Below are 26930 nucleotides of genomic sequence, written 5' to 3' on the forward strand. Positions count from 1 at the left end.
AGGTAAAAGCTTTTTGGGTAAGAGCCTGAAGTTCAGTTTGAGAGGTAGCAGTACAGATTATAGTCGAATCATCTGCATATTGTATGCAGGTAGTGTTTGGGATAGCTGATTGGAGGTCGTTAATAAAGATAGAAAATAGAAGGGGGGGTCCTAGGATAGAGCCTTGAGTACACCTAAAGAGATAGGAAGGAGATTAGACAGTGAGTTTTTCTAGAGTACTGCCTGCTGACGGTCTTCTAGGTAAGATGTAAACCAAGTTAAGGAAGGAGGATCAAGTGAGAGAGATTTTAGTATGTGCAGAAGAAGTTGGTGGTTAACAATGTCGAAAGCTTTAGATAAATCAGTGAAGACAGAAGATGATAAATTATTGTTGTTACGGTTATTGTTGATGGAGTTGGTGAAGGAGAGTAAAGCAGTGGTGGTACTGTGGGAAAGTCTAAATCCATGCTGACAGTTAGCAAGTAGGTTGTTATGGAGAAGGTGGTTAAGTAGTTGTTTATGGATACATTTTTCCATGATTTTAGCTATAGGTGATAGAAGTGCTATGGGGTGAAAATTTGAGTAATCATTAGAGTTTCCCCCTTTGTGTAGAGGGATGATGTGAGATATCTTCTAGATAGAAGGGAAGATTCCTTCATTTATAGACCTATTTATCAGAATAGAAATGGGATGGGCAATAGCTTTGGCTTCTATTTGCAAGAATTCTGCAGGAAGTTTGTCTGCGGAGGGGGTGGTAGGTTTTAATTTTTGGAGCAGTGATGAGATAAAGGAGGTAGAAACAGGTTGTAGATGAAGAGTGGGAGGTGGATTTAAAGTAGGTAAGAGTAGCTTTGTGGTGTCGGGAGATAGGTGACTAGCAAGAGTGTGGATAGTATTAGTGAAGAAAGAATTAGTCATTGGCTATCTGTGTGAGATTTTCTGGGTTAGAGTCCTGAGGGTTAGGTGTAATAGATTGGCCTGGGGATAAAAGGTTATTAATACTGGCCCAGAATTTTTTAGGTTCCTTTTTGGAGGTTTGTTGTAATTGAAGGTAATAGTTTTTTTTTATCCGTTAGGATGGCTTTTTTTGTACTGTTTCTAAGCTCTCTGAAGTTCTGCTGGTCAGTTAGATTCTTAGTGGCATGCCATTTAGCCCAAGATTTGTTTCTGAGAATGATTTTTTGCTTAGTTGCCTTGTTGCATAATGGTACAAAATATACCGAACCTACAGACATAGCCAACATCCTGGCAGACAGATTCATTGCTAACTCCCCCCCCCCTTCCCCCTCAAAGGAGCAAATGCCTATCCCAACTGAATGTAACCTCCCTGACATCACAGATGCACAGGTGAAAGCTGCCCTCTCCAAAGCAAAAAACACAGCATCTATGGGACCGGACAGTATCCCAGGCTGTCTCTTACATGAGCTCCAAGAAGAACTGAACCCTCACATTAAGTCACTGTTCAAACTTAGCCTTACTACAGGATATGTACCCAAAGAATGGTGTATAGTTACAGTGGTCCCACTCCACAAAGGTGGCACCACAACTGACCCCGGGAACTATCGCCCCATAAGCCTGACTAGTCTGGTCTGTAAAGCTATGGAGCGTATTATTATGGAACTCATAAACAAAGACATCGGAAGCCTCCAGACACTGGGCCCTACCCAATTTTGCTTTTTTAAGGGCAGATCTTGCCTCTTAAACCTAGTTGATTTCTTTGAAACAGTTACCAAAGCCATAGACGAGGGCAAGATAGTCCACACAGCCTACCTGGACCTTGCAAAAACCTTCGACACAATACCCCACTCGGGCATCATAAATAAGCTTACCAGCTTAAATATCAACCCCTATATCACAAGATGGGTTGCAAACTGGCTCAGGGATAGAACCCACATGGTCAGAATCACAGGTGCCACATCCGAATCCAAACCAGTTACAAGTGGCATCCCAAAAGGCTCAGTTCTGGGACCTCTCTTATTCGGTGTATATACTTCTCTGAGGTTCAGGCTAACATGGGGGGATTATGGCTGACAAAGTTTGCAGATGACTGCAAACTGGGAGCCATAATTGACTCTCCAGCTGACACAAGCATCCTCCTAAAGGGTCTCATGGAGACGGATGCTTGGTGCCAGAACCACGGCCTCAAGCTAAATGCTAAAAAGTGCATAGTCATCCCCTTTGGGAAAAACAAAGTGCCCACAAATTACCACATAGGTAGCAATCCATTAAGTATGGAATGAGTAATTAGAGATTTGGGGACCAACGTATATAGTAATCTCTCCTTTGATAATCACATTGCCAAAGTGGTTAAAAAGACCTTCTATATAGCCCACCTTATCACGAAAGGGTTCACATCTAGATCAAGAGAGATCATTGTGCACCTCTACTCATCACTCATCTGGCCCATAATTGAATACAATACCCCTTTTGGGATGTACCTTACCCGACACCTGCAGCAACTGGAGAGACCCCAAAAGTACCTCACCAAGAGGATCATGGGCTACAAACAGATGTCCTATGCAGCTCGACTAAAAAACTCCATCTCTACTCAGTTGCTTACCGCCTACTCAGAGGTGATCTATGCCTGACGTACAAAGCCATGTCTAACCCAGAATTAATGGACATGCTCCACCTCAAAAAATCCAAATCCCTTAGAGCTATACGCTCCAGGGACTTAAACCTCAGCACAAAAATAAATAGGACATACTGGAGGGACAGATTCATTTCCCAGAAGCTCCCCTCACTCTGGAATAGAATACCAATTCATGTTAGACATAGCCCCTCGCTGACCCTCTTCAAGCGAAATCTGGACGCGTGGATAGGAAATTGCAAATTCACCCCTGGGATCTCTTCTGTGTCCCTGCTTGACAGAGGCACAGTAAACTAATCTTAAAGGGCTGCCTTCTGTGACCTACTATACAGAGGCACAGTAGGCTAATCTAATGGGGAGGTAAAAGCCAAATACACTCGGGCTAGGCTTATTAATGCCCTAGGGCAGATAGCCTAGTATCTACCTATGAACCTATGAACCTATTATGCAAAACTTCTATTGACCTGGAATTTCCAGAGATGTAACAGGGTACTGCAGGACCTGTGAGCAGTGCCAAAAGGTAGGCAAGGCAGGAGACAATGTGAGAGCTCCTTTGATGCCGTTGCCTGTGATTGAGGAGGCATCTCAGAGGGTAGCTATGGATATTGTGGGTCCTTTGAGTACCCCAAGTTCCACAAGGAAAAAGTATATCCTAGGGGTAGTGGATTATGCTACACAATACCCTGAGGCAGTGGCCTTATCCTCCATTGAGGAAGAGAAGGTGGCAAATGCTTTGTTAGAGATTTTCAGCAGGGTGGGTTTCCCAAAACAAATACTGAATGATCAAGGTGCCAATTTCATGTCAGACTTGCTGGCTTGTCTGTGGAAGTCCTTTAGGGTGAAGCACATGAAGACCACCCCTACCATCCCCAGACTAATGGTCTTGTTGAGAGGTTAAACTCTACAATCAAGTCCATTCTACGGGCATTTGCAGATCAGTTTAAGAGGGAGTGGGACAAATATTTGCCCCATCTGTTGTTTACTTACAGAGAGGTTCCCCAGGAATCCACAGGTTTTTCACCCTTGAAGTTGCTGTATGGACATAGGGAGAGGGGACCTCTAGATTTAATTTGAGATGAGTGGGAAGGTGAGTGTGAGTCTCACAAGGAGTCTGTTGTGGCATATGTCCTAAACCTCAGGACAAGGCTCAGGGAACTCATGGGCTTGGTCCAGAAGAACCTGGCAGAAGCCCAACAACAGAAAAAGGTGTGGTACGACAGGAATGCTCGAGCTAGAGAGTATGCTGTGGGCAGCAGGTAATGGTTCTCATTCCTGTCAGACAGAGCAAGCTGCAAGCAGGTTGGGAGGGACCCTATAAGGTGGTAAGAAAGGTACGTGATGTTAACTACATGGTGAAAGTGCTAGGCAGATGGCAGGGGCACAAATTGTACCATGTTAACATGATGAAACCATACCATGATAGGGAGGCCCTTGTGCTGAGCATTTGCAGTGGATTGCAGGAGGAGTCTGAGGGAGATCTGGAGACTGATCTCCTCAGTGAGGCTTGGGCTGACACCTCAGTGGAATGGGTAACAATGTCCCAGCAGCTATCTCCTACCCAGTTTTGAGAAATCCAGGCAGTTTTGCAGGAATTTGAGGACATGTTCACTGGGAAACCAGGGTGCACCCACCTGGTGCAGCACAAGGTGGCTACAGGACCCCAAAGGCCTCTTAGGCACACCCCTTATAGATTGCCTGAGAGAGTTAAACAGACTCTGAGGGAAGAGGTACAGAAGATGTTGGAACTAGGGGAGATTCAAGAGTCCAACAGTCCATGGGCCTCCCCAGTGGTGTTGGTGCCAAAGAAGGATGGCATCACCAGGTTCTGTGTGGATTACAGGAAATTAAATAGTCACACAGAGTCAGATGCTTACCTCATGCCTAGAACAGTTGAAGCCCTAGAGCAGCTGGGTGGGGCTAAGTATCTTACAACCATTGATCTTACCAAGGGTTACTGGCAGGTGCCCTTGACTTCCAGTGCTAGAGAGAAGTCTGCGTTTGTGACTCCTTTTGACTTGTATGAGTTCACAAAGATGCCCTTTGGGATGAAGAATGCTGCAGCGACTTTCCAGAGGCTGGTGGATAATATCCTAGCCAGAGCAAGAGGGTTTGCCCTTGCTTACCTAGATGATATTGCCATCTACAGCCATTCCTGGCAAGAGCACCTTCAACATGTCAGGGAGGTGCTGGGCAGGGTTGACCATTAAGCCAAGCAAATGTCAGAGGTCTACTACTTAGGACATAGAGTGGGGAGTGGTAAGATAAGACCAGAACCTGCCAAAGTGGAAGTTATTCTGGCATGACCTGCACCTGTTACCAAAAAGCAGGTGAGGCATTCTTAGGGACAGCAGGGTACTACAGAAAGTGTGTCCCCATTTATAGTACCATAGCTGCTCCCCTTACAGAACTGGCATGAAAGAACAAGTCAGATAAGTCAGTGTGGACCCTAGCATGTGAGCAGGCATTTCAGAAGCTTAAAGAAGCTTTGGGAGGACCCCCTGTGTTAGCCAGTCCAGATTACAGTAAAGAATTTGTTGTGCAGGTGGATGCTTCAAACCATGGGGTGGGGGCTGTACTTAGCCAGATTTCTTCAGAGGGGGAAGAGCACCCAGTGGTTTATCTCAGTCATAGGCTCCAACCCAGGGAGGAATGCTATGCAGCTATAGAAAAGGAATGTCTAGCCACAGTGTGGGCATTGCAGAAACCTCAGCCTTATCTGTATGGAAGAAAATTCACTGTAATGACAGATCACAACCTTCTAACATGGTTAAACAGAACCAGTCAGCAAAATGCCAAGTTGCTAAGATGGAGCCTGGGGTTGCAAGCATATATGTCAGTGCAGTACCACAGTGGGAGTAGCAATGCCAATGCAGATGGGCTCTCAAGACAGGGAATGGAGTGAGGTACACCCAGATAGACCTAACCCTCTCAAGCGGCATTTATCAAGGGTCACTTGAAAATCTAGCTTGAGTTCTCCGGGGGGAGAGAGATGTGATTATTGGGGAAAGATAGGCAAAGGCTGCCAGCCTATTCAAATAGAATTTGATACATAATTCTGGCATTTGTAAATATAAATGTAAAATGTAGCCTTGTTTCTTAAATGAAAGAAAACACTGTAAAATGTGAACATCAAGATTGTAGCAACATTGCCATCTGCTGTAAGGAAAATTAAGCCAAGCATTTCATCTGTTGTTTTGAAGTTAAAATTATGTCTTGTATACCCTTTTGATCTAGATAGTGGTGCCGAAGAGGCTAACTGAACACATGCTTTCTATTGTCTTAACTTAAGAAATAATTACTAGAGTGTACATGTGAAATGTCTTTTATTGTTGTAGTTTCCTGAGCAGGTGTTAGATTGTTAAATGATGTAGCCTTTTGGCCTGGGAACTCCAGACTAAGTATCAAAATGATGTAATGTGTACACTGGGAAAACCTAAGGGTCAAAATTATGTAATCTGGGAGGGCCCAGCAGAGATGTTTGTTAGTGAGTTTAAAAACTATTGTTCAGAGAGAGACTTAAGCATTTTGATCTTGATATCCAACTCTCAGCACTGTCTTATGCTCTCTTTATGTAAGCAGTAACTTAGAAGTATGTTTTCTTGTAGTAATAGCTATGAACCTGGAAGAAAGTTAGACTAAGTGTTTTTTCTGTTATATCAGAACTTTCCTACTGTATTGTTTTAAGTTTCTGTGTGATCTTTGAACTCACGAATGGAGCTGTGGTGTAGTAGTATTGTCTTGTGTTTTTAATTATTTATTATTAAATATTTTAAAAGCTTTTACCTGTGGCTGGTTTGTGTAGAGATAAGTAAGCTCTAGAGTACATTGCATATTTATAGAGTTTATTGTACAAGGCCATTCTAATAAACCTTGGACTTAGTCACATTACCAACTGGATAATATTGCACAGTAATAATTGGACCCCTTTTAAGGGCCTTTGGGTAGCTGATAAGTATTAGCTGGTGGTGGCAGTAATTACTAATGCATAGTCTGGGTAAAGGGGCACAGCTGGAGAATCTGTGCCAGCCTTTTCCAAGACTGTCAGTGAAGTTGTATAAATACTTATCTCAAAGTGTGTGTGGTGTGTCAGCTGCCTGGGCAGGGACACAAAGCACTGGTGGGACAGAGAGGGTACTGGAGGTTAGCTTGCCAGCTAGGCTGAGATATGGACCCCATAGCTGTGCCAGTGGGGAGTCTTACTGGGGACCTGGGGAGCAAGGGAGCAACCAGCCCCAGACTGACTGTGATCTCTGTGTACACTTAAGGGAAATTGTACTTTACTGTGTGTATTTGTTATCCTTTCCTTTTATATGAGATGCCCTCCCTGGTGTTAGTGGTAAGGATTGAGGCTCCTTGATTGCTATGTCAGTGAGTGGCTGTCGCAACTGTCATTCAATCTTTGTTGATCATTTGAAGATGTCAGTCAGTCTGAAAGTTCATTGGCCAGGTCTCGCGTGCCTCAAATGTCACCCATCTAGTTTTTGTACTTCATCCTCCCTAAGGGCATACATTTCCCTATATGCTACAGTATCTGTCACATCTTCTTCCCACTCTGCCCTGACTCCATCTCAGCATGGAATGCCCCCATACTTTCCTTTACAAACTCTGAAGCAAAGTATTTACTTGGTACTTTTGCTTTTTCCAATCTTCCATAATTTTTTACCCTCCTTTTCACTATGCAAATATAACTAACACTTTTCCCCTTTCTGAGCTCTTCAGTTAACTCTCTTTTGGCTGGTTCCTTTGCTGCCTTGCCCAGTGTTACCCTTCTCCTCTCACATGGTACCCTTCTCCTCTCACGTGTTACCCTTCTCCTCTCACGTGTTACCCTTCTCCTCTCACGTGTTACCCTTCTCCTCTCACATGTGTACTGCGTCTCCTCCACATCATTTATACCTCTTGCAAATCCTATTCTACACTTCTGAAGAAAGGGATAATCTGCTGTTGCAATACATTCCTCCAGTTCATCATTAGCATAATCATCCAGAAACTGAAGGCCAAGAGGTTCTATAAAGAATTTAACAATTCTGATGGCTGTCCCTTCCTTTTACGTGCATATAATTCCCTCAGCAAGAGCAACTCTGGTTCTTTGGGCTTTGCATAACTCTGTTCCTGTTCTTCTTACACAGCCTGCCCACATGCTTTGAGTGGGGATTCAGTTGTGAATTTATACAACTTTTTCTTAATTGCCTGGCACCTTCATGGACCACTTGCAAAACTTGAGCGGTCTTAGTGAAATTCCTCACTGGAAGTCATTAACTGTGAATCCATTGTCCTTACAGTAGTGTAGGTGATGGCAAAGGTGTTTGTCCCATTTGAAAATCACTTATTTGATACAGTGCCTGCCTATCCATTTACCCACAAAATAATTAGTCTTCTTTGTAGCTTTTAAAAAAGAAAATGATCTCTGTTTTTTGTAATAAAATTTTGCTTTGTTTTATACGTATGAAATAAAATGCAAATCCCTCCATTTGCTAAAATATAAGCTTAGAAAAGATACATTGGACAAAAATACTGAGCTCAGGCACCTGTGGTACCAGGCTGACAAGCTGAAGCCACTCCAAATGAAAAAAATCTCTTAAAATAGAATTTTTTTTTTACTTCTAGGGTGTTAACTCTAACATCATGTACAGAAGATCAAAACCTTTTTAAAAAATGTATGGAGGGAAGTGATACTCCAAGAAGTATCCCAAATGATCTAGGTAGGAATAGGGGTAGATGTCCCCGACATGCTTGTATTTTAGAGAGGATCAATTTTCAAGTTAGGAATGTCACCTATTATTTAAGAGAAAATAATCATACATTTCAAGGATGGTTGTTTATTTAGCCCAGTATAAGGAGTGTCAAGCATTTTATATAGGGAAAACATCCGGAAAATTAAGGGAACATATAAATGAACATCTGGCTGATATTCGTAGATGCAAACTAATTAATGCACTTTATAAGCATATAGAAAAAGAAAGTTCACATACGTCTGTCTTTTTAGTTATTAAGAAATTTAATAGGGATGTGCAAGGTTTAATAACAGATCATTTGGATAAATGTGAACTTGAATGGCAGGTAAGATTAGATGCCACTAGTTTTCCTGGACTCAGTGATGCATGTTCCATTAGTTCAGTCTTGAAGCTAAAACATTATGTTTTGTAATTGATTAATTATAGTGATTTTACTATTGGTTTATTGGAAATGTTCATATTAGGCTTTAACATCTTTAAGCAGAATGTTGGAATTAATTGTTGTTCTGATGAAGTTCCTGATGGGGAATGAAAGCATTTAACCACATTTTTTGTTGTTTTATTAAAGTGATTTTTTTACTTGAACAGGTGGTGGTCTGTGCATCAAGGAAGTTGTTTTTTGTTGTTTGTTGTTTTGATTGCTGAAGTGTCTACATTGTTTATTGTCTTTACAAACAGCCTTTACACTTCATCCCTAGGAACTCTCATACAATATGCAGATGACTCTACCATCATCTGCACCTCTCTCACACTTCCTCAAATACACTCCATCATACAACAAGCTTTTACTTTTATTGAATCCTTGCTCACTAACTCTCCACTCTTCCTTAACCCTAAAAAACAAACTCCTCTTTATGCCAAAAAATCACTGCATTGGAAAAAAAACAGTTTCAAATCTGTTCTGCAGACAACACTGTCATTGAAATAGTCCTCCATACTAAACTGCTAGGTGCTTTATTGACAGTCAACTAAAGTTTGATCTACACATCCAGCATAAAACTAAGAAAACCTATCAGTAACTAGGCATCCTTTACAGGAACAAACACTTCCTGAACACATCGACCCAAGTCACTCTCACCAAAACCTTCCTTCTACCCCCCCCCCCGCTATATGGTGCCACAATTCTCACAAATCTACAGTCTACTATCTGATCTAAATTAGAATGTTGCTATAACAAAGTGGCCAGATTTGCTACTAACTCACAGACCAGCACACATCATTGTAGAGTCTAACATATGCTTCAATGGCTTGAACTCCCTGACCACCTGCTTTATGTCCATATCTTAGCTCTACACATCATTTACAAACCCTTAGTATGCCCAAAATTTAGCCATATAATGAACCCTTACACCCCTAGCAGAACCCTAAGGTCTGAAGACAAACAGCTCCTAGCCATTTTACCTTTTTCAACCCTGGCTGACCTATATTTTGGCTTTCTTATTCTTTATATTTCTTCTCCCTGAAAGACACCTCCATCTAACCCATATTTGGTACTGCTGACTTTTTAGCCAGTCTCATCCCCTTCTCTCGTCTCTTAAAATATAATAGCAACTCAACAGCATATCTCTGTTTTCAAATAACCAGGAAGGACTACAGAATAACTTTTATCACCATATGTAAGAATATAAGATACCTACCCTCTAATGTTTTTATTATTTTATTTATTTGCAGTTTGTTTGCCAGGATAGTCCATTGGGCCACAAGGAACCTGTTTTCAATGGAGTCCTGGTTAGAAAAGCTCCAGAAAATACAATACATGGAACACATTGCACATAAACAGATTACAGCATAGGAATACAAAGTAAATATGATAAAAAGGTTAACAATGATAGAACACATCAGTATAATGCAATAAACACCAATAAAACACATTTTTTATCAAGAGTAGTGGCTTAGGATAACAGTTAAGAAGTTAGTCAAATAGCTCACTAGTGATATGGAACTATAGGAGGCAGTAATGGCATATTTAGTTTTAGGAGAGTAAGAAGTGGGATAGGAAGGATTAGGTAGGGTGGGAACAGAAGCACTTCCATTGTGAAGTTAGGTGTGAGCGCAGCAAGGTTTTAAATGAGGACAGACTGCTAGTGGTGTGGATAGGAGATGGGAGAGAATTCCAGAGGTGTGCCAGAGAGAAGGACATTATCTTATTCCCTGCTGGATGTGTGGACATCCATGAGTAGGTAATTAACAGTAGGTAGGTAGTTAACTAACAAGTATAAGCAAACATCTAAAACATCATAACATCATATGCAGAGCAATACAGTCAAAACATCCAGGAGCATACATAAAATAAAATCTTATTTTCAAAAACTCACCTCAGCTGTATGATCTACAGTAACAAATACATTACATTGTTACTAACCTCTCACTAACCCAGGGCTGTTCCCACACACCTCACCTGTATGATGTATAGTAACAAATACATTACATTGTTACTAACCTCTCACTAACTCATGGCTGAACCCCTGCATCTCACCTGTATGATCTATATTAACAAATATGTTAAATTGTTACTAACCTCTCACTAACTCAGGGCTATGCCCTTGCACCTCACCTGTATGATCTATAGTAACAAATGCGTTACATTGTTAATAACCTCTCACTAACTCATGGCTGTGCCCCTGCATATCACCAGTATGATCTATAGTAACAAATATGTTACATTGTTACTAGCCTCCCACTAACGCATGGCTGTGCACATGCACCTCACCTGTGTGATCTATATTAACAAATACATTACATTGTTGCTAACCTCTCACTGACTCATGGCTATGCCTCTGCACCTCACTTGTATGATCCATATTAACATATGTATTACATTTTTACTAACCTCTCACTAACGCATGGCTGTGGCCACACACCTCACCTGTATGATCTATAGTAACAAATACATTACATTGTTACTAACCTCTCACTAACTCATGGCTATGCCCCTGCACCTCACCTGTATGATCTATATTAACAAATATTTTACATCCTTACTACCCTTTCATCATACCGCGGTGGTACGGTGGTAGCATTGTTACCTCACAGCAAGAGGTTCTCCCATTCGATTCTCGGCTTGGCTTGGGAGTGCCTTCTGTGTGGAGTCTGCATGCCCTCCCCATGGTTGGGTAGCGTTCGAAAGATATGCGTGCATAAATGGGCGTGCCTTCGTTGAAGGCTGGGCGTTGAGATGGCACCTTGGCATTTCATAAAAAATCTACTGCCAATCATTAGCGGACTGGAGTTTCGCTGTGGTGACCCCTTACTGGGAAAAAGCTGAAAGACAAACAACAAACAACTACCCTTTCATCATACTATTTAGCTATTCCCTTTCAGCACCTCGGCTGGGGTGCCTTCTGTGTGGAGTCTGCATGTCCTCCCTGTGGCCGCGTGGGTTTCCTCCAGGTGTTCCGGTTTCTTCCCACACCCCAAAAGACATGCTCTAGGTGGATTGGATACTCTAAAGTGGCCCTAGGCATGAGTCTGTGCATGTGTGTGCCTTCCGTGGAAGATTTGGACCAGGCTCGCAACTTGACACCATAAACCTCCACTGTCAATCATGAGCAGACAGGTGATCCACTGTGCTGACCCCTAACCGGGAAAAGCCGAAAGAAGAAGATATATATATATATACATATATATATATATATATATATATATATATATATATATATATATATATATATATATATATATATATATATATATATATATATATATATATATATGGATCTATCTGAGTTCATCGACATTTGAAAATACCGAAAACGAAATAACCGACACCAAAACAGCGAAACTCATATAACCGACGCCAGAAGATCGACAGTTCACAAACACGACATCGCATACACCCGACACAACATACCAACAAACAAAACACATCCCTATCCAACACTCACACACACAACACAAGCACACCAAAATCCTTACAAACAAACACTAACCCATACATACACAACTATCCACAACCCTGACCCAAACCCTTACCCTAAGGTCCGTCACTATCGCACACACACCTAAGCCGCGCCCTAACCCTAACTCACTTATCCCACCCCTACCCCTACAAAACACCAACATCGCACACTTACCTTACTCAGACACTCACCTAACCCGCCCTAACCCTAACTCACTTATCCCACCCCTACCCCTACAAAACACCAACATCGCACACTTACCTTACTCGCACACTCACCTAACCCGCCCTAACCCTAACTCACTTATCCCACCCCTACCCCTACTAAACACCAGCATCGCACACTTACCTTACTCGCACCCTATCGTCCGTCACTACCGCAGACTTACATATCCTTTCCCCATCGCAGCTTCTCAGCGTCGGTGTCTTCTTCCGTCGGTCTTCTGCCTCGTCGATCTTCTGGCGTCGGTGACGTGACTTTCGACATTCTCGTGTCGGTTAATTCGTTTTCGACATTTTAACATGTCGATGAACTCAGATAGACCCATATATATATATATATATATATATATATAGGTTCATAGATTCATAGGTGTGTACTAGGCTAATGGCCCTGGAGCCTTTACAAACCTAGCCCATAGGATTACCCTGACATCGTGCCACCCAACCTTAGTTCCCAGTGCCTCTGTTGAGTAGAGCCACTGCAGTGATCCCGGGGTGAATTTTCTATTTCCCATCCACTGATCAAGGTTTCTCTTAAAGAAGGCCAGCAAGGTACTCTGTTTGACATGTATGGGAAGTCTATTCCATAGCAAGGGCAGTCTCTGCATTATGAACCTGTCCCTCCAGCACGTTCTGTTGATTGTGGTACTGAGGTTGAGGTCATTGGAGTGTGTGGTGTGGAGGGATTGGGATTTCTTTAGATGTAGCATTTCTAACAGAGCTGGATCAGATATGGCTTTGTATGTCAAGCAGAGATTGCCTCTAAGTAGGCGATATGAGACAGAGAATAGTTGGAGTTTTTTGAGTTTGTCCATATAGGTCAGGTGTTTAAGGCCTAGGATCCTTTTTGTGAGGTACTTTTGGCCTCTCCAGTTGTTACAGGTGTCTAGTGAGTTACATGCCAAATGGGGCATTGAACTCGATGATTGGCCTAATGAGGGAAGAGTAGAGGGAGACAATGACTTCTTTCTTCCTGGATGCAAAACCCTTAGTAATGAGATGTGCCACATAGAAGGACTTTCTGACCACAGTGGCAATGTGGTGGTCTAAAGAGAGGCTGCTGTCAACCTGTGTTTCCAGATCTCTTATAATGTCTTCTGTGTTCAGTGGACTACCACCAATGTGGTAATTCATGGGAACCGGGTTTTTCCCAAAGGGGATGACAACATTTTTTGGCATTGAGCTTAAGACCATGGTTCTGACACCAGTCGTTGGTCTCAGTGAGGCCTTTCTGTAGGATGTCAACATCACTTGTGGAGTTAATAATAGCTCCCAGCTTGCAATTGTCTGTGAACTTTGTCAGCCAGAGACCCTTTGTGAAGGCCTGGACTTCAGAGAAGTAGATACCAAACAAGAGAGGACCTAGGACTGAAGCCTGTGTGACTCCACTCATGACTGATCAGCAGTCTGACTGTGAGTTCTACCTGTGAGCCAGGTTGCAACCCATCTAGTGCTATAGGAGTTGATGCCTAGGTTAATGAGTTTTTCTATGATTCCTGAGTGGGGAATGGTTTCAAACACCTTGGCCAGATCAAGTTAGGCTGTATGAACCACCTTGCCTTCATCCACAGCTCTGGTGATTGACTCAAAAAAGTCAACCAAGTTGTGCAGGCATGAGCTACCCTTCACAAAACCAAACTGTGTGGGATCCAGAGTTTGGAGATTCCCTATATCCTTGTTTATTAGGTCCATGATGATGCATTCCATAGCTTTGCTTATCAGACTCATCAGGCTAATGGTGTGATAGTTCCCAGGGTCTGTAGTTGCTCTGCCTTTCTGGAGAGGAATGACTGTAGCAGTGTGCCATTTGGAAGGGACAAAGCCTGAGGGGAGGCTGTGATTTAACAGGGCACATAGATGAGGTGCCAGTTCACTCTTTCATGTAGAACACAGCCAGGGATATTGTCAGGTCCCATGGAAGCTGTATTCTTGGCCTTGGACAGTGCTGTTTTAACCTGTGTAGCAGTGATACTAGGTGCCTGGCAATCTATGGGTATTGTAATTGGTCATTGGGGGGGGGGTAAAATTGGCACTGAATCTGTCAGCCAGTATATTGGCAATATCTGTTGACACAGTATAGGAGGAACCATTGTGCTCAGAGCTCATTTGCTCAGAGCAAATCTGGATATTGCCATGGAGATTCTTTACATAAATATAGAAGGGCTTGTGGCTGTCTTTACTATCTGCTACAATTCTGTTTTCATAGCTAGCTTTAGAGGATTTGATGAGGGATCTCAACTTTTTGTTGAGGTTGATAAGGGAGTTTTTCCAGTCTTGGGACTTCACCTTATTCCACATCAGTTTCCTCTTTCTGTTGTAGAGTTTGTTTATGTCAGGGGACCACCAGATTGGCTTCCTTTTTTTTTGGAGGAGAACATCTTGATTCTATTGGGTATGGCGAGATCTATGCATTTGTGTACGTGTTTGTACAGTACATGATTTGGTGGTCATGCAACTATTCTCCATTTGCATGGGTTCCATGAAATTAGCCACCTCTGTTTTTAGGAGCTCAAAGTTAGCTTTACAGAAGTTTTTCATGGTGATTACTTTTGTGGAGGGTGGAGGGGTGGAAGGGATGTGGATTTCTAAGGTGATTAGTTTGTGGTCGGAGCTAACCAGGGAGGAGTTAACTATTGGTGCAGAGCAACAGTCGCCCATGTTAGTAATGACCAGGTCAAGGATGTTGCTACCTCTAGCAATATATATGGGCCTACTTTGTTTCATTGAAAGCTAATTTCACTGAATTTCAATTCACCCTGACCAAATCACTGAAAGATCAAACTTAGTTTGGGTTTATATTGTCTTCTGGAAAGAGTTAGTCATTGGTGTTGTAAGTATGCATATCTATGGTTTAAAATGTATTGTTTTGAAGCTTTCAGAGAAATATAATATAAAACCAAACTAGGTGGGGGGGCTACGCACCCTACACCCCCCAATGTGGGTGACTGTGCCACCCACACACCTCCTAACTATATATACTAACTTCAGGATTGCACTAGAATGGGGAAAAGGGCATATGCCTTTTACTTGCCTTACAGTACTTTACACAGTGCCAGTATTTCACTTCAGTGAAAAGAGATTCGGTGAAATAAGTTTTCAGTAATTTGAGCTTTCGGCGATTTGGTGTGAGTGAACTGAAACTCAGTGAAATGAGTTTTCAATGAAACAAAGTAGACATATATATATATATATATATATATATATATATATATATATATATATATATATACACCTTTTAATTACATCAATGCTATTGATTTTACGTGATGTTATATAACTCACTGGAGGTTTTCTCTCGGGGTATTTTTTACTCAGATGTACTCCGGTAAACAAATGTCAATAAATAAATAAATAAATTAAAGACATTATGTGAGGTATACTGCTGACCTGGTGTCACCAGGGCAAAATATTCCTTCTGATAGTTTTTAACTGAGACATTTGTTGTGTCATAAATATATCTATATTATCTTTACATCCCACATTCGACATTTTTTCTTTGTTAATGATAGAAACATCTGATGAGCTCTCCAATATGGTGGTCTTAAAGTTTGCATAAGGTGCAAGGACATAACTTTCTCCCAGTCGGGCTTACAATTTTGCAGATATATCCTGCATCCAGTTATCATGTGATGGAAAAGTCAGAGGTCCTAACTTGAACACTGCAACAGTTCTGCAAGTAAATCCTAAGGCTTTCAGAATAGGTTTGTAAACAAGACTTTCTACCACTAATAACTACAGCTGCCATCACTTCAATAAGTTGAACTTTGTATTGTCTGCCAATGAACATACTTTTGAGATCAGGCATTTTATTCTAAAATATACTATACAAGGAAATAATCCAGGACTGTCTTATCATTTTTCCTGTCAGTAGACCGCTGTTCTGGTGAAAAGGTTGGCAGGTGGTGTTAGGAAAGGTTGACTTGCAATACAAGGAAGACTTAAAGCAATGACACACATTATTTTTAGAAATCAGCACATCTGAATAGTGGACTCTACTTTGGCAAAGAAACCTAGAAGAACCTGTGGTTTTTTGTAAATATTCAAAAATGTAATTCATTTCTGATTCCTGACCATAAAATAAAAATACTATCTTGATACCTGAAATACAAATCACTCATAGTTTTAAATTAACAGATGAAAGTGTAGTCCTGTTTCTAGTGGGTAAGCATTAAGTTGGAATAAATGGGTTCTGCAGCTGCACCCATCAATTATTTATTTATTCACTTGAGCATAATAATCAGACATCTGAGGTATACTCAAATTACCTCTAAGTAAGCCTTGCCTGTGGCACAGAAGGGTAAAGCCTTGACTATGGCCTATGAGACTTGAGTTTGATTAGTGGCTTTAGGCCCTTGATGCTCAGTGCTAAGATAGACATGCCCATTATGAGGCAGAGGAGGAGCTGGTCACAGCTGATCCAGCCAACATGCTTCTCCATCTTTGAAGGAGAGCATGGCTACCCAAGCAGTTCATGATTGCCATTGGCAGTCATGTGCAATTGAATCATATTAAAACTGATAGAAGGGCATACATGATCTCTTTGTGTGTTTTTGGTATCCTCATCATCAAGTAAGGAAGGTGTTGGGCCATTAATAAAATGCTGTCATTGCAAGGATGATACAAGAGAAACAAGCAATCCACTGTCTGTCTAGGTGATGGCACCTCTACACAGCTGTTACCATAGGGGATCTGAGGGAAGATCCCCCCACCCATAGGCAATAAATGAGCTTTGGTCCAATAGGAAGTATTTATAGCTGGCAAGACAGAGGGGTAAATAAGCTAGAAAAAATAAACATAAACCTCTAACTGGTGGGTACACATACTACGCATGTGTGTGTGTGTGTGTGTGTGTGTGTGTGTGTGTGTGTGTGTGTGTGTGTGTGTGTGTGTGTGTGTGTGGGTGTGTGTAAGGGTTGAAGTGGGTTACACTTTATGTGTCTGACAGCAAGAGGCTTAGACAAGTGAGGTGGGCACATTGATAACATGGCTTTAATTGGACAGCATTTCTATGCTTGTGTATGTGAATGGGATTAAAATGATTTGCAGTGTAATTGTCCAATGGGTGTGAGTTGAAATACATTATAGGTGCTCCATTTATGTATTCATTCATTGCAATCAAATACTTGAAAAGTATACAGACAATAATTACTGTAATTTGTGGTGACATCTGTGTGAGGAGGTTGCAAAGGTTTACAATGAATGCATTTGACAACAAGACAAAACTATGATTATTATGTATATTTACATTCATTCATACATACTTGTAGACTGCACATTTCTGAAATCAGTGGCCACATGTGTTTGTGTTTGAGAGACAGATGAATGAGCATACAAGCAAGGCATTGCAGTGGTTTTAAATGCATGCATCTGACTCAAAGGCTGACATTTTTAATATGTGCATTGTGTATGAATTTGTGAAATATGTGAGGTGCACACCTGGCTGCAATAATGGGCCGATCGGAGTGTAAGTGGTTTAGGGTTTTGTTCCACATACATTTGATAGCAATGAACTGAAATATATTACCATGGTCATTATTTTTGCATTTTTCAATTATTTGATCACAATAAGTCATCTTTATTATACAGCCAGTAATTAAAGTGGCTGTTATTGAGTCAAACCTGCATGGGGTAATACAGTGTGCTGCACTGTATGCTGACAACAGTGAGCTGAAGTACAAAAGTAATGGCCACATTTATTTATTTATTCATTTGTTCACAATCAGACAACTGAGGTGTTATATGGTCGATAAAATCAGAATAATTTCTGGGTAAAGAGGCAGTCTGTCAGTAAAACTTACTGTCATCTGCTGTCATTTGGTCTGTATTAAACAGTCACTGATGAGGTTTATCAAGGCTAATTTGTGTTTGATTAGAACAAGCTAATATATGTTACTCTGATGATTATTATAAGTTTTATTTGCTCACATTTGGACACCTGAGATATATACTGTTGATAAAGTTGCTATGATAAGTGGGTACTAATGTAACCTATGGATGAAAGTAACTGACCACAGTGGTTGTCTGACCAACATCAAACAGTCACTGACCTGCTGAAGTATAACATCCCATTCCAGTTAGTCCCACTGATTCAACTGCTTCATTCAGCCCCTGTTGCTTTGAAGTTACTGGTCATCACTATCAGTTTGGTTAATTTCTATAAACATCCCAGTCATCACTATCAATTACAAATTAATTACATAAGCATGCCTCTGCTGCACAGGGTCCTCTTCAAAAATGTATCCCATGTACATTGTTAAGGGTATAAGGTAAAAGCTGGTGCAGCATTACTAAAAAGAGCAGTAGAACCAAGTACTGAACCGAATGGTTAATGGTTACCAAAATATATTTTGAAAACACTTAGATAGATCAAGTTTTTCTTGCCTAAATAAACAAAATATTGATATTAAATACAGTAAGGTAATTACAAAACATTACTAAATAAGGACTGAATGCAGTGCCTCCTCACATATTCAAACAGATGTAAAAACTAAAACATTATGCGTTATAAATATGATAAAATTTAAAAAGAAATACCAAATGACATTTACACGTGGTGGCTTGTATGTTGTTCCTGTGATTCCTAGGGTTCCCTCCTCGTATACCACTTTTGTATCATCTGTCAAAAAGCATGCTAATTGTTTGGCTGCTTTAAGTTACCAATTTATATCACCACTAGATAACTGTCACTGATGAGGTTGCACCCCGATCTTCATGTGCATTTGCCCTTCCTATTATGGACTGGGTCATACTCTTTTTCAGCCCTGATCCAGTCCATGTACATTTATGCTTGCTATCATGGACTGGGTCAGGGCTGAAAAAGTAGGAGAAAAATCATTTCTGTTAGCATGTATTAAACAAATAAATGCAAAATGCATCCATCTCTGTTTATTAACAGGGAGAGTCTGACTGTGCGGAGTAATCCCTTTTGTGCAAAGTTCCAGGGGAAAAATCCAAAAAAGACAAATATAGTATTAAATATACATTTGCATTCACTTTTCATCCTGCAAATAAAAAAAAATGTACACATCATATACAAAGGATATAACAGCTGTAAATGTATTGTACAATGAATTATATAATGTTTTGTACATTAAGCAAACATAACATGTACTTTGAGAGGGGGAAGTTTTAAAAACTACTTAGAACAAAGAGAAAGTAGATGGCAGATAAAGTTAAGGGCAGATGTGCCCCCAAGTTTAAATGATGCTATTAATGTCAAATGTTTTTTAAAGGAACGTAGGGTATATGCTAAAGATATTAAGTAAGTGACTTATGTATTTTATTTTTTCACATGCATTGCTTGTCTTTTTAAATTCATTTGAATGGATAATTGTTTTATTGATGTGATTGTAATCATAATTGATGTATAGAGTATTTACATGGGTTTTAGAACTTATGGAGCTTGTATTTCTGATGAAGTCTTGTTGACGAAAGCAGTGATTAACTAGAGTTTACGCTAAAAAGTGCTGGTTCCTTTTTGTTTTTCAGTCTAGCAGTGTTTTATTTTTATTCTTTCAGTTTTATTGTGACTATACCTATAACATGTACTTGCATATCTAATAAGAGATAATTAAGAATAATATGTATTGTACTTTAAATAGCAGGAGGAAGAGGAGATAACAGTTATAACAAGAGGGAAAGGCATAGGTGAGAGTAAGAATCTGTTCATACCCGTAAGTACTCACAGCTAAGAGGGAAGGCCTGGCAGTTACTATGCATTCACATTTAAATCTTTCCACACATCGTAATTCCAAATGCAAAATGCAGGGACTCCGTTCTCTTCCTCTCTTGCTACTTGAGTTGCATTGTATGGTATGGTCAGTAGTTAGCTGTTCTCTAACATTAGTCCTCTAAGGTCGTATATACCACAGTTATCCAAACTTACAACTCTAAATGCAAACTTTTAGCATAAAGGACCCATGTGTGATCTGGCTTTAGTCTCAGTGAAAATTGCAACAAAGGTATAACAGCTATGTATGTTCATTGCTACCTCAGAAAAGCAGTGAAGTATTAATGCAGCTTAGAGACAGGTGTTGACAAGTTTTTCTAGCTAATTTTCTAATAACATGTTTCCATTTCACTAGGAAGAAGCAGGCTTATTAACCAGGGAAGACAACAGAAGAAAGAATGCATTGACTTTGAAATCTTACAGTTGTTTATGAACTCCATTTTGACAGAACTGAACTGAGGGAATTATTACTTACTAGAAAATGATTTCCAGCTTTCCAATAGTAAACACAAAAATGCTAAAAGAACTGGAGCCAATTTTCCAAACCAATGGCCCAAGTGGTGTGGTGCAGCACCGGGAAATGAAACGATACATTTGCAGAGCTCCAGAGTTGATATTGCAGTGACTGGTGAGTCAGGATGTGGGAAATCAAGCCTGATAAATGCTATCCTTGGGTTTGCAGAGACAGACAAACCTTCAGCACCTGTGGATGTGAAGGAAACCACACTGGAACCAGTACCTTACAAACATGTAAGGTTCCCAAATGTTGTTTTTTGGGACCTTCCTGGAATTGGAACTCTTAATTTTCCTGCCAGCAGCTATTTTGAAAAAATAAACATCACAAAATTTGATTTCTTTCTCATCTGTGGCTTGCGCTTTAACAAGAATGATGTGCTTTTGGCAAAGGAAATACTTAGAGCTGGTAAGAAATTTTTCTTTCTCCGTACCAAAATTGACACTGATGTTGAGTATTACAGGAGGCAAGGTCGACATGAGGAGACAGCACTAGAGGTTATTCGGAAGGACTGCAGGAAAAAAATAGAGCTTGCTGGAATCACTTCCTTTACTGTATTCCTCATATCCAGCTGGGAAGCTCATAAATATGACTTTGGCAAATTGCATGACATTCTCCGGAAAGAACTTCCAAAGGTTAAAAGGCAGGCATTCCTTCTGTCGCTTTCCAATATAACATGCTCAGTTATTGACATGAAGGTCAGACTGCTAGGGAAACGAGTTTGGAGAGCAGCCTTGCTGTCATGTTTGTCTTGTGCTATTCCAATTCCTATGTGCCCTGTGATTTGTAATGCAAAGATCCTGGCAGATGAGGTCAAACTTTATTATCAGCAACTAGGCTTAGATGAAACCTCTTTATGTTGCCTTTCCAAACGATACCAGAGACCACTGAGCAGCCTTCAAAGTGAGATCCGTCATCAGTATATGAGTACAGGAAATGATTTTGCAAACCGAATGCAAAATGTAGCTGGAGAAACACAGTTCTTGACATATCTTGTGCTTAGTTCTCTTCCAGTTCTGGGTTCACTCCCTTCTGCTGCAATTTCCTTTGAAATTACATCAAGGATGTTACATCAGCTTCTGGATGAACTGTCAGAGGACAGCAAACGAGTGCTAATAAAAGCACTGTCTTACCAAGACAAAGAGCATGCATAGGGGGCATAGTATCATGTAAACAAAGACCATGCATAGTGAGCATAGAATCATGTAAACAGAGTATACATAGTGGGCATAGTATCATGTAAACAGAGTATACATAGTGGGCATAGTATCATGTAAACAGAGTATACATAGTGGGCATAGTATCATGTAAACAGAGTATACATATTGGGCATAGTATCATGTAAACAGAGTATACATAGTGGGCATAGTATCATGTAAACAGAGTATACATAGTGGGCATAGTATCATGTAAACAGAGTATACATATTGGGCATAGTATCATGTAAACAGAGTATACATAGTGGGCATAGTATCATGTAAACAGAGTATACATAGTGGGCATAGTATCATGTAAACAGAGTATACATATTGGGCATAGTATCATGTAAACAGAGTATACATAGTGGGCACAGTATCATGTAAACAAACAGCATGCATAGGAGGCATAGTATCATGTAAACAAAGACCATGCATAGTGAGAATAGAATCATGTAAACAGAGTATCCACAGTGAGCACAGAATCATGTAAACAGATTATACATAGTGGGCATAGTATCATGTAAACAAAGAGTATGCATAGTGGGCATGTGATGGCCTTCAATGTCTCAAGCATAAATGGAAGGGTAAGTGCCCACAATGCACAGATTGGAATGTGGCAAAGCCATGTGGCCTCATACTGTAGTATGCTGTGGGGCTTTCTCAGTGTGCTTAGGTAATGCCATCAGTGGGATATGCATGGATAGTGAGATGATGTGACTCAGCACTGTAGTGCTACACTCTGTTATGCTGTTTCCCATTGTGATATATGCTGCTTTATTCAATGAACTCCTATTTCTGTTGGGAATTGCAGATATAGGACTGTCCCCGCAACATTTCCCAACACCTTCCATCCTGAGATAAACAAGGAGGCATACGCCTTCTTCTTTCTCTCCTCTTCCATCGCCAACTCTTTCATAGCCTGCTCATCTAACTGAACCTTGATCAATCAGCTATGCCCCGTACAGGGCTTCATCAAGCTGCAGCGTAAAGCTAATTTGAGTAACTATACATTTTAATATGAATTTGAAACAAGCAACTATCAATGAAAACTGTGACTTGTAATGGATGTGAACTGCAGTTATACTCAGTAAAATAAGGGATAATGCACTGAAGAAGTCAACCAGAGATGATCTAATATAAATGCTCCATCGATGAGTAAAATAAATAAAATATACAAAATGGGTGTACAGATTCAAAAACTATAAATATATTATATAAATAACTGGCCAATACTTAAGCAGGAGTACACAACAGGACATGTGCTGTTGTGTATTAAAATCAGACATCATGTTCACTCATGTTATGATCAGTCATCATCAAAGCTGAATGTGCTACCCTCACAAAACTGATGTTATTACACTGTAGTACTGAACCATTTCAACTCTGTACTGCTACTCAGCAAATACACATTTACAATAAGAAAATTCTCACTTGATCTAAACACATTGTACCTAAGGACGCATCAGCAAACCACTTAACTGTATTGTGCACCTGGATCACCCCTGAAAAGGGATGCTCATGTCCCGTGGGCTTATCTGATAGATAATTAAATCAAGTAACCAAATCAACCTATTACATAGATTTAATTTTCATAGTCAATCTTTTATAGTAAATTATCTCAGAATAAACTAACATGAGAAACATTAAGAAAAGTAAAGGTGAAATCTGCACATGGGCAGAAACTCTGAAAATATGATCCAGATCTATGGCATGGCTACAAGTCAAATAGAATTTCTGGTTGCAACAGTCTTGGAATGAAAAGCTACCAAGAGTACATATACACTGAACCCCATAAGGCAGTATTCTTTCAAAATTCAGGTTTCAAAAACAGTCTGAGAATGAAAAAGGATGAATTTAGAAAATATAGAATTATTTCTTTGTAGTTCAACTGTGTGACATAAAGGTTTTTAGCAATGACTATACCCAATGTGCCCCAGGGTCATCTAGCAATGACTATACCCAATGTGTCCCAGGGTCATCTAGCAATGACTATACCCAATGTGTCCCAGGGTCATCTAGCAATGACTTTACCCGATGTGTCCCAGGGTCATCTAGCAATGAATTTACCCGATGTGTCCCAGGGTCATCTAGCAATGACTATACCCGATGTGTCCCAGGGTCATCTAGCAATGACTATACCCAATGTGTCCCAGGGTCATCTAGCAATGACTATACCCGATGTGTCCCAGGGTCATCTAGCAATGACTATACCCGATGTGTCCCAGGGTCATCTAGAAATGACTATACCCAATGTGTCCCAGGGTCATCTAGCAATGACCATACCCGATGTGTCCCAGGGTCATCTAGCAATGACTATACCCAATGTGTCCCAGGGTAATCTAGCAATGACTATACCCAATGTGTCCCAGGGTCATCTAGCAATGACTATACCCAATGTGTCCCAGGGTCATCTAGCAATGACTATACCCAATGTGTCCCAGGGTCATCTAGCAATGACTATACCCGATGTGTCCCAGGGTCATCTAGCAATGACTATACCCGATGTGTCCCAGGGTCATCTAGCAATGACTATACCCAATGTGTCCCAGGGTAATCTAGTAATGACTATACCCAATGTGTCCCAGGGTCATCTAGCAATGACTATACCCGATGTGTCCCAGGGTCATCTAGCAATGACTATACCCGATGTGTCCCAGGGTCATCTAGCTCATTGACATACAACTTTTGTCACTGACTATATCTTGATGCCACAGTTTCGGCTATCTCTGGGGCATAAAGGTTTTAAGGTGAATGTATTCTTTGTGCCCCAAATTCAATTAGCTCAGGGCATAAGGTTTGTTCACCGACTATACTTTAGGTGTCCCTGATTCATCTAACTCTTTTGCATAAAGGTTGTGGTGCTAACTATACCCTGTTCTCCAAATTCAGCTAGCTCTGGCACGTTAAGATTTTGGCACTGCCTGTGCCATAAGAGCTCCAGTTTCAGCTAGAAGGGAGTGAGTGCCTGAGGTCATTTATGACACTATGTTATGGATGAAGGGAGTCAGTGGATCACAGACATGTAGTTTAGGGATTGGGCAGTACTCCAATATTCTAGTACTGCATGCACAGAGGGATAGAGTGGTGTCAGCCTGGCAAACAAGTGCACTCACTGCAGATGAGCATTGTGAGTATGTAACCAGGCACTCCACCCCTCTGGCCAGCCAACAGAGAGATGCTTGTTAGAAGTATGAGAAATGTCCTAACTCTCAAAGAATGGCATCCACACTTCATTATTTTTACCTATCCCTCCTGGCTTCTTTCCATACCAGGTATGGTGAAGAATGACTTGGCCAGTTAGAGACAAGGCTAGATGGCCATGGAAACAGAGATACAGGGAAAAATATTTCAAAAGTACTCTAAGTGGTCGAATTTAAGAACACAGTGCAATACTATTTCAGAAAGAGTTTTAACACATGGGGGATAAGAGAAAGCAGTGTCCTCTTACTGACATACATGGTATTAAGTAGCCTACAAGGTCAAAAGATATTGGCACATGACTATAAAAGCAGAAAGATCCTTTTTACAATAATAGCCTTGACTCAAAGAGATGAATTACATAATATTTTGGGTTGTCAAGCTTGTGATAAGAAAACGTTTCAGTGTACAACTAGACGTGCAGAGAAACAGTGAAGGTGTCATTCCAAATACTGTACAAAGCTATAACAATGATGCTTTGCCTGACTATGCTGATTTATAAACAGGCTTGAGTATGTTATCAAGAGATTGTCATCAAAGTCAAAACTATTGCAACAATACATGTACTGAGGAAAATAACAGCTGGCCTAAGAAAAAGCGATTAAGTCCAATGCAATTTCTGTGTTAAATACTCTCAACATTTCCATTCTCATATTCTGGCTATATTGTTTAATACGAATAACATATTACAACCTGATTCTGAAGCCCTGAACTATAAGAGTCTACAGTGAACACATGGAAAGAATGCAGATTGCTTTTATGAGCCAGTTATCAGTCGAAATGTTATACACAAAAATAGTCAAAGTGTGCATGACGGCACATTTTATCGTTTTCAGTTTGTTCTTTTCTGTTTATTATATGTCTTATGCATTTTCAACTACTTATTATGTAATAATACCTTTCATTGTTTTGATAATATGGTTTTATATTATCATGTTGTTACTCTCCTGAACTTTGTCCTTTCCTGTCCTCCTTCAATGTTCATAAAACAGTAAGAAAACTGCAATAGGTTTACAGTGAAACTGTTGTAAAACTAGTCTCATCTGCATGTTACCCATAGTTTGTCCTTATTGCACTGAACTTTTTTTATTATTATATCATCTTATTGTAACATTTCACTGTATCTAGTATCTGTATACTTATAGTCTAGTGACTGACCTGCCCACTTTGCACAGTGCTCTACCCTGATATAAGAAATCTAAATAAATAACTAAAAAGGCAATGAAAATAAGAGTTTGTTAATTAAGGTAAGGTGGAATGATTCGATGTACCCGTGAAAATATTTCAAGAAACTTTACAGAAAGCAGAAAGGTGGCATATGAATACAGGAATTATACGATACAGACCAACGTTAGCAGATCCAGAGAAATCCACAGAATATAGTAGACATGATAAGCTGCTCTCTTCCCAGTCCCCATAGTTTTAAGAAGACTTGACTACATTTAAAACTATTGAAGCTGTAGGGAAGGGGCAAGCGAGAAAGCTTTTGGGCTTGCTAAGACCCACAACTTAGGTACAAAACAAGGAAGGTTACTAACAAAGATATTTTTTATGAAATCCACAACTGCACACAGAATGACACATTTTCATTTTAAGGGAGTTTAGGCTAGATATGGCTGACCTGTCTGCATGTTCCTTGAAACACTCTGCCTTTTCATCAAAGTAAAAATTAATGAAATGTTATTAATTGAAGAAAACAGAAACACAAATATTAAATATGGGACAGTGTCCCCCACACCACTATACAGTAAGCTGTACCTGCCTACTTTGGTATATCTTGGGAGAAATGGTAATTTCCCCCACTGCATCAAGTCCAAGTCGCAGGACATGTACTATTGTGCATTCTTAACTCATTACATCCGAATG

The 26930-nt window shown here is 40.4% G+C and overlaps 1 protein-coding gene across 1 annotated transcript; it reads left to right on the forward strand.

Moving 5' to 3' along the window:
• The first annotated feature begins 319 nt into the window (after positions 1–319).
• LOC122789785 (interferon-inducible GTPase 5-like) lies at positions 320–26930 on the forward strand. Its single transcript, XM_044057226.1, has 2 exons — positions 320–407; positions 20614–26930. The coding sequence occupies exons 1-2, from the start codon at positions 320–322 to the stop codon at positions 21819–21821; spliced, it is 1296 nt and encodes a 431-aa protein (XP_043913161.1). The 3' UTR covers positions 21822–26930.

This window comes from Protopterus annectens, chromosome 15.part0 (genome assembly GCF_019279795.1).
Source record: "Protopterus annectens isolate FY-2018-M chromosome 15.part0, PAN1.0, whole genome shotgun sequence".
NCBI lineage: Eukaryota > Metazoa > Chordata > Ceratodontiformes > Protopteridae > Protopterus > Protopterus annectens.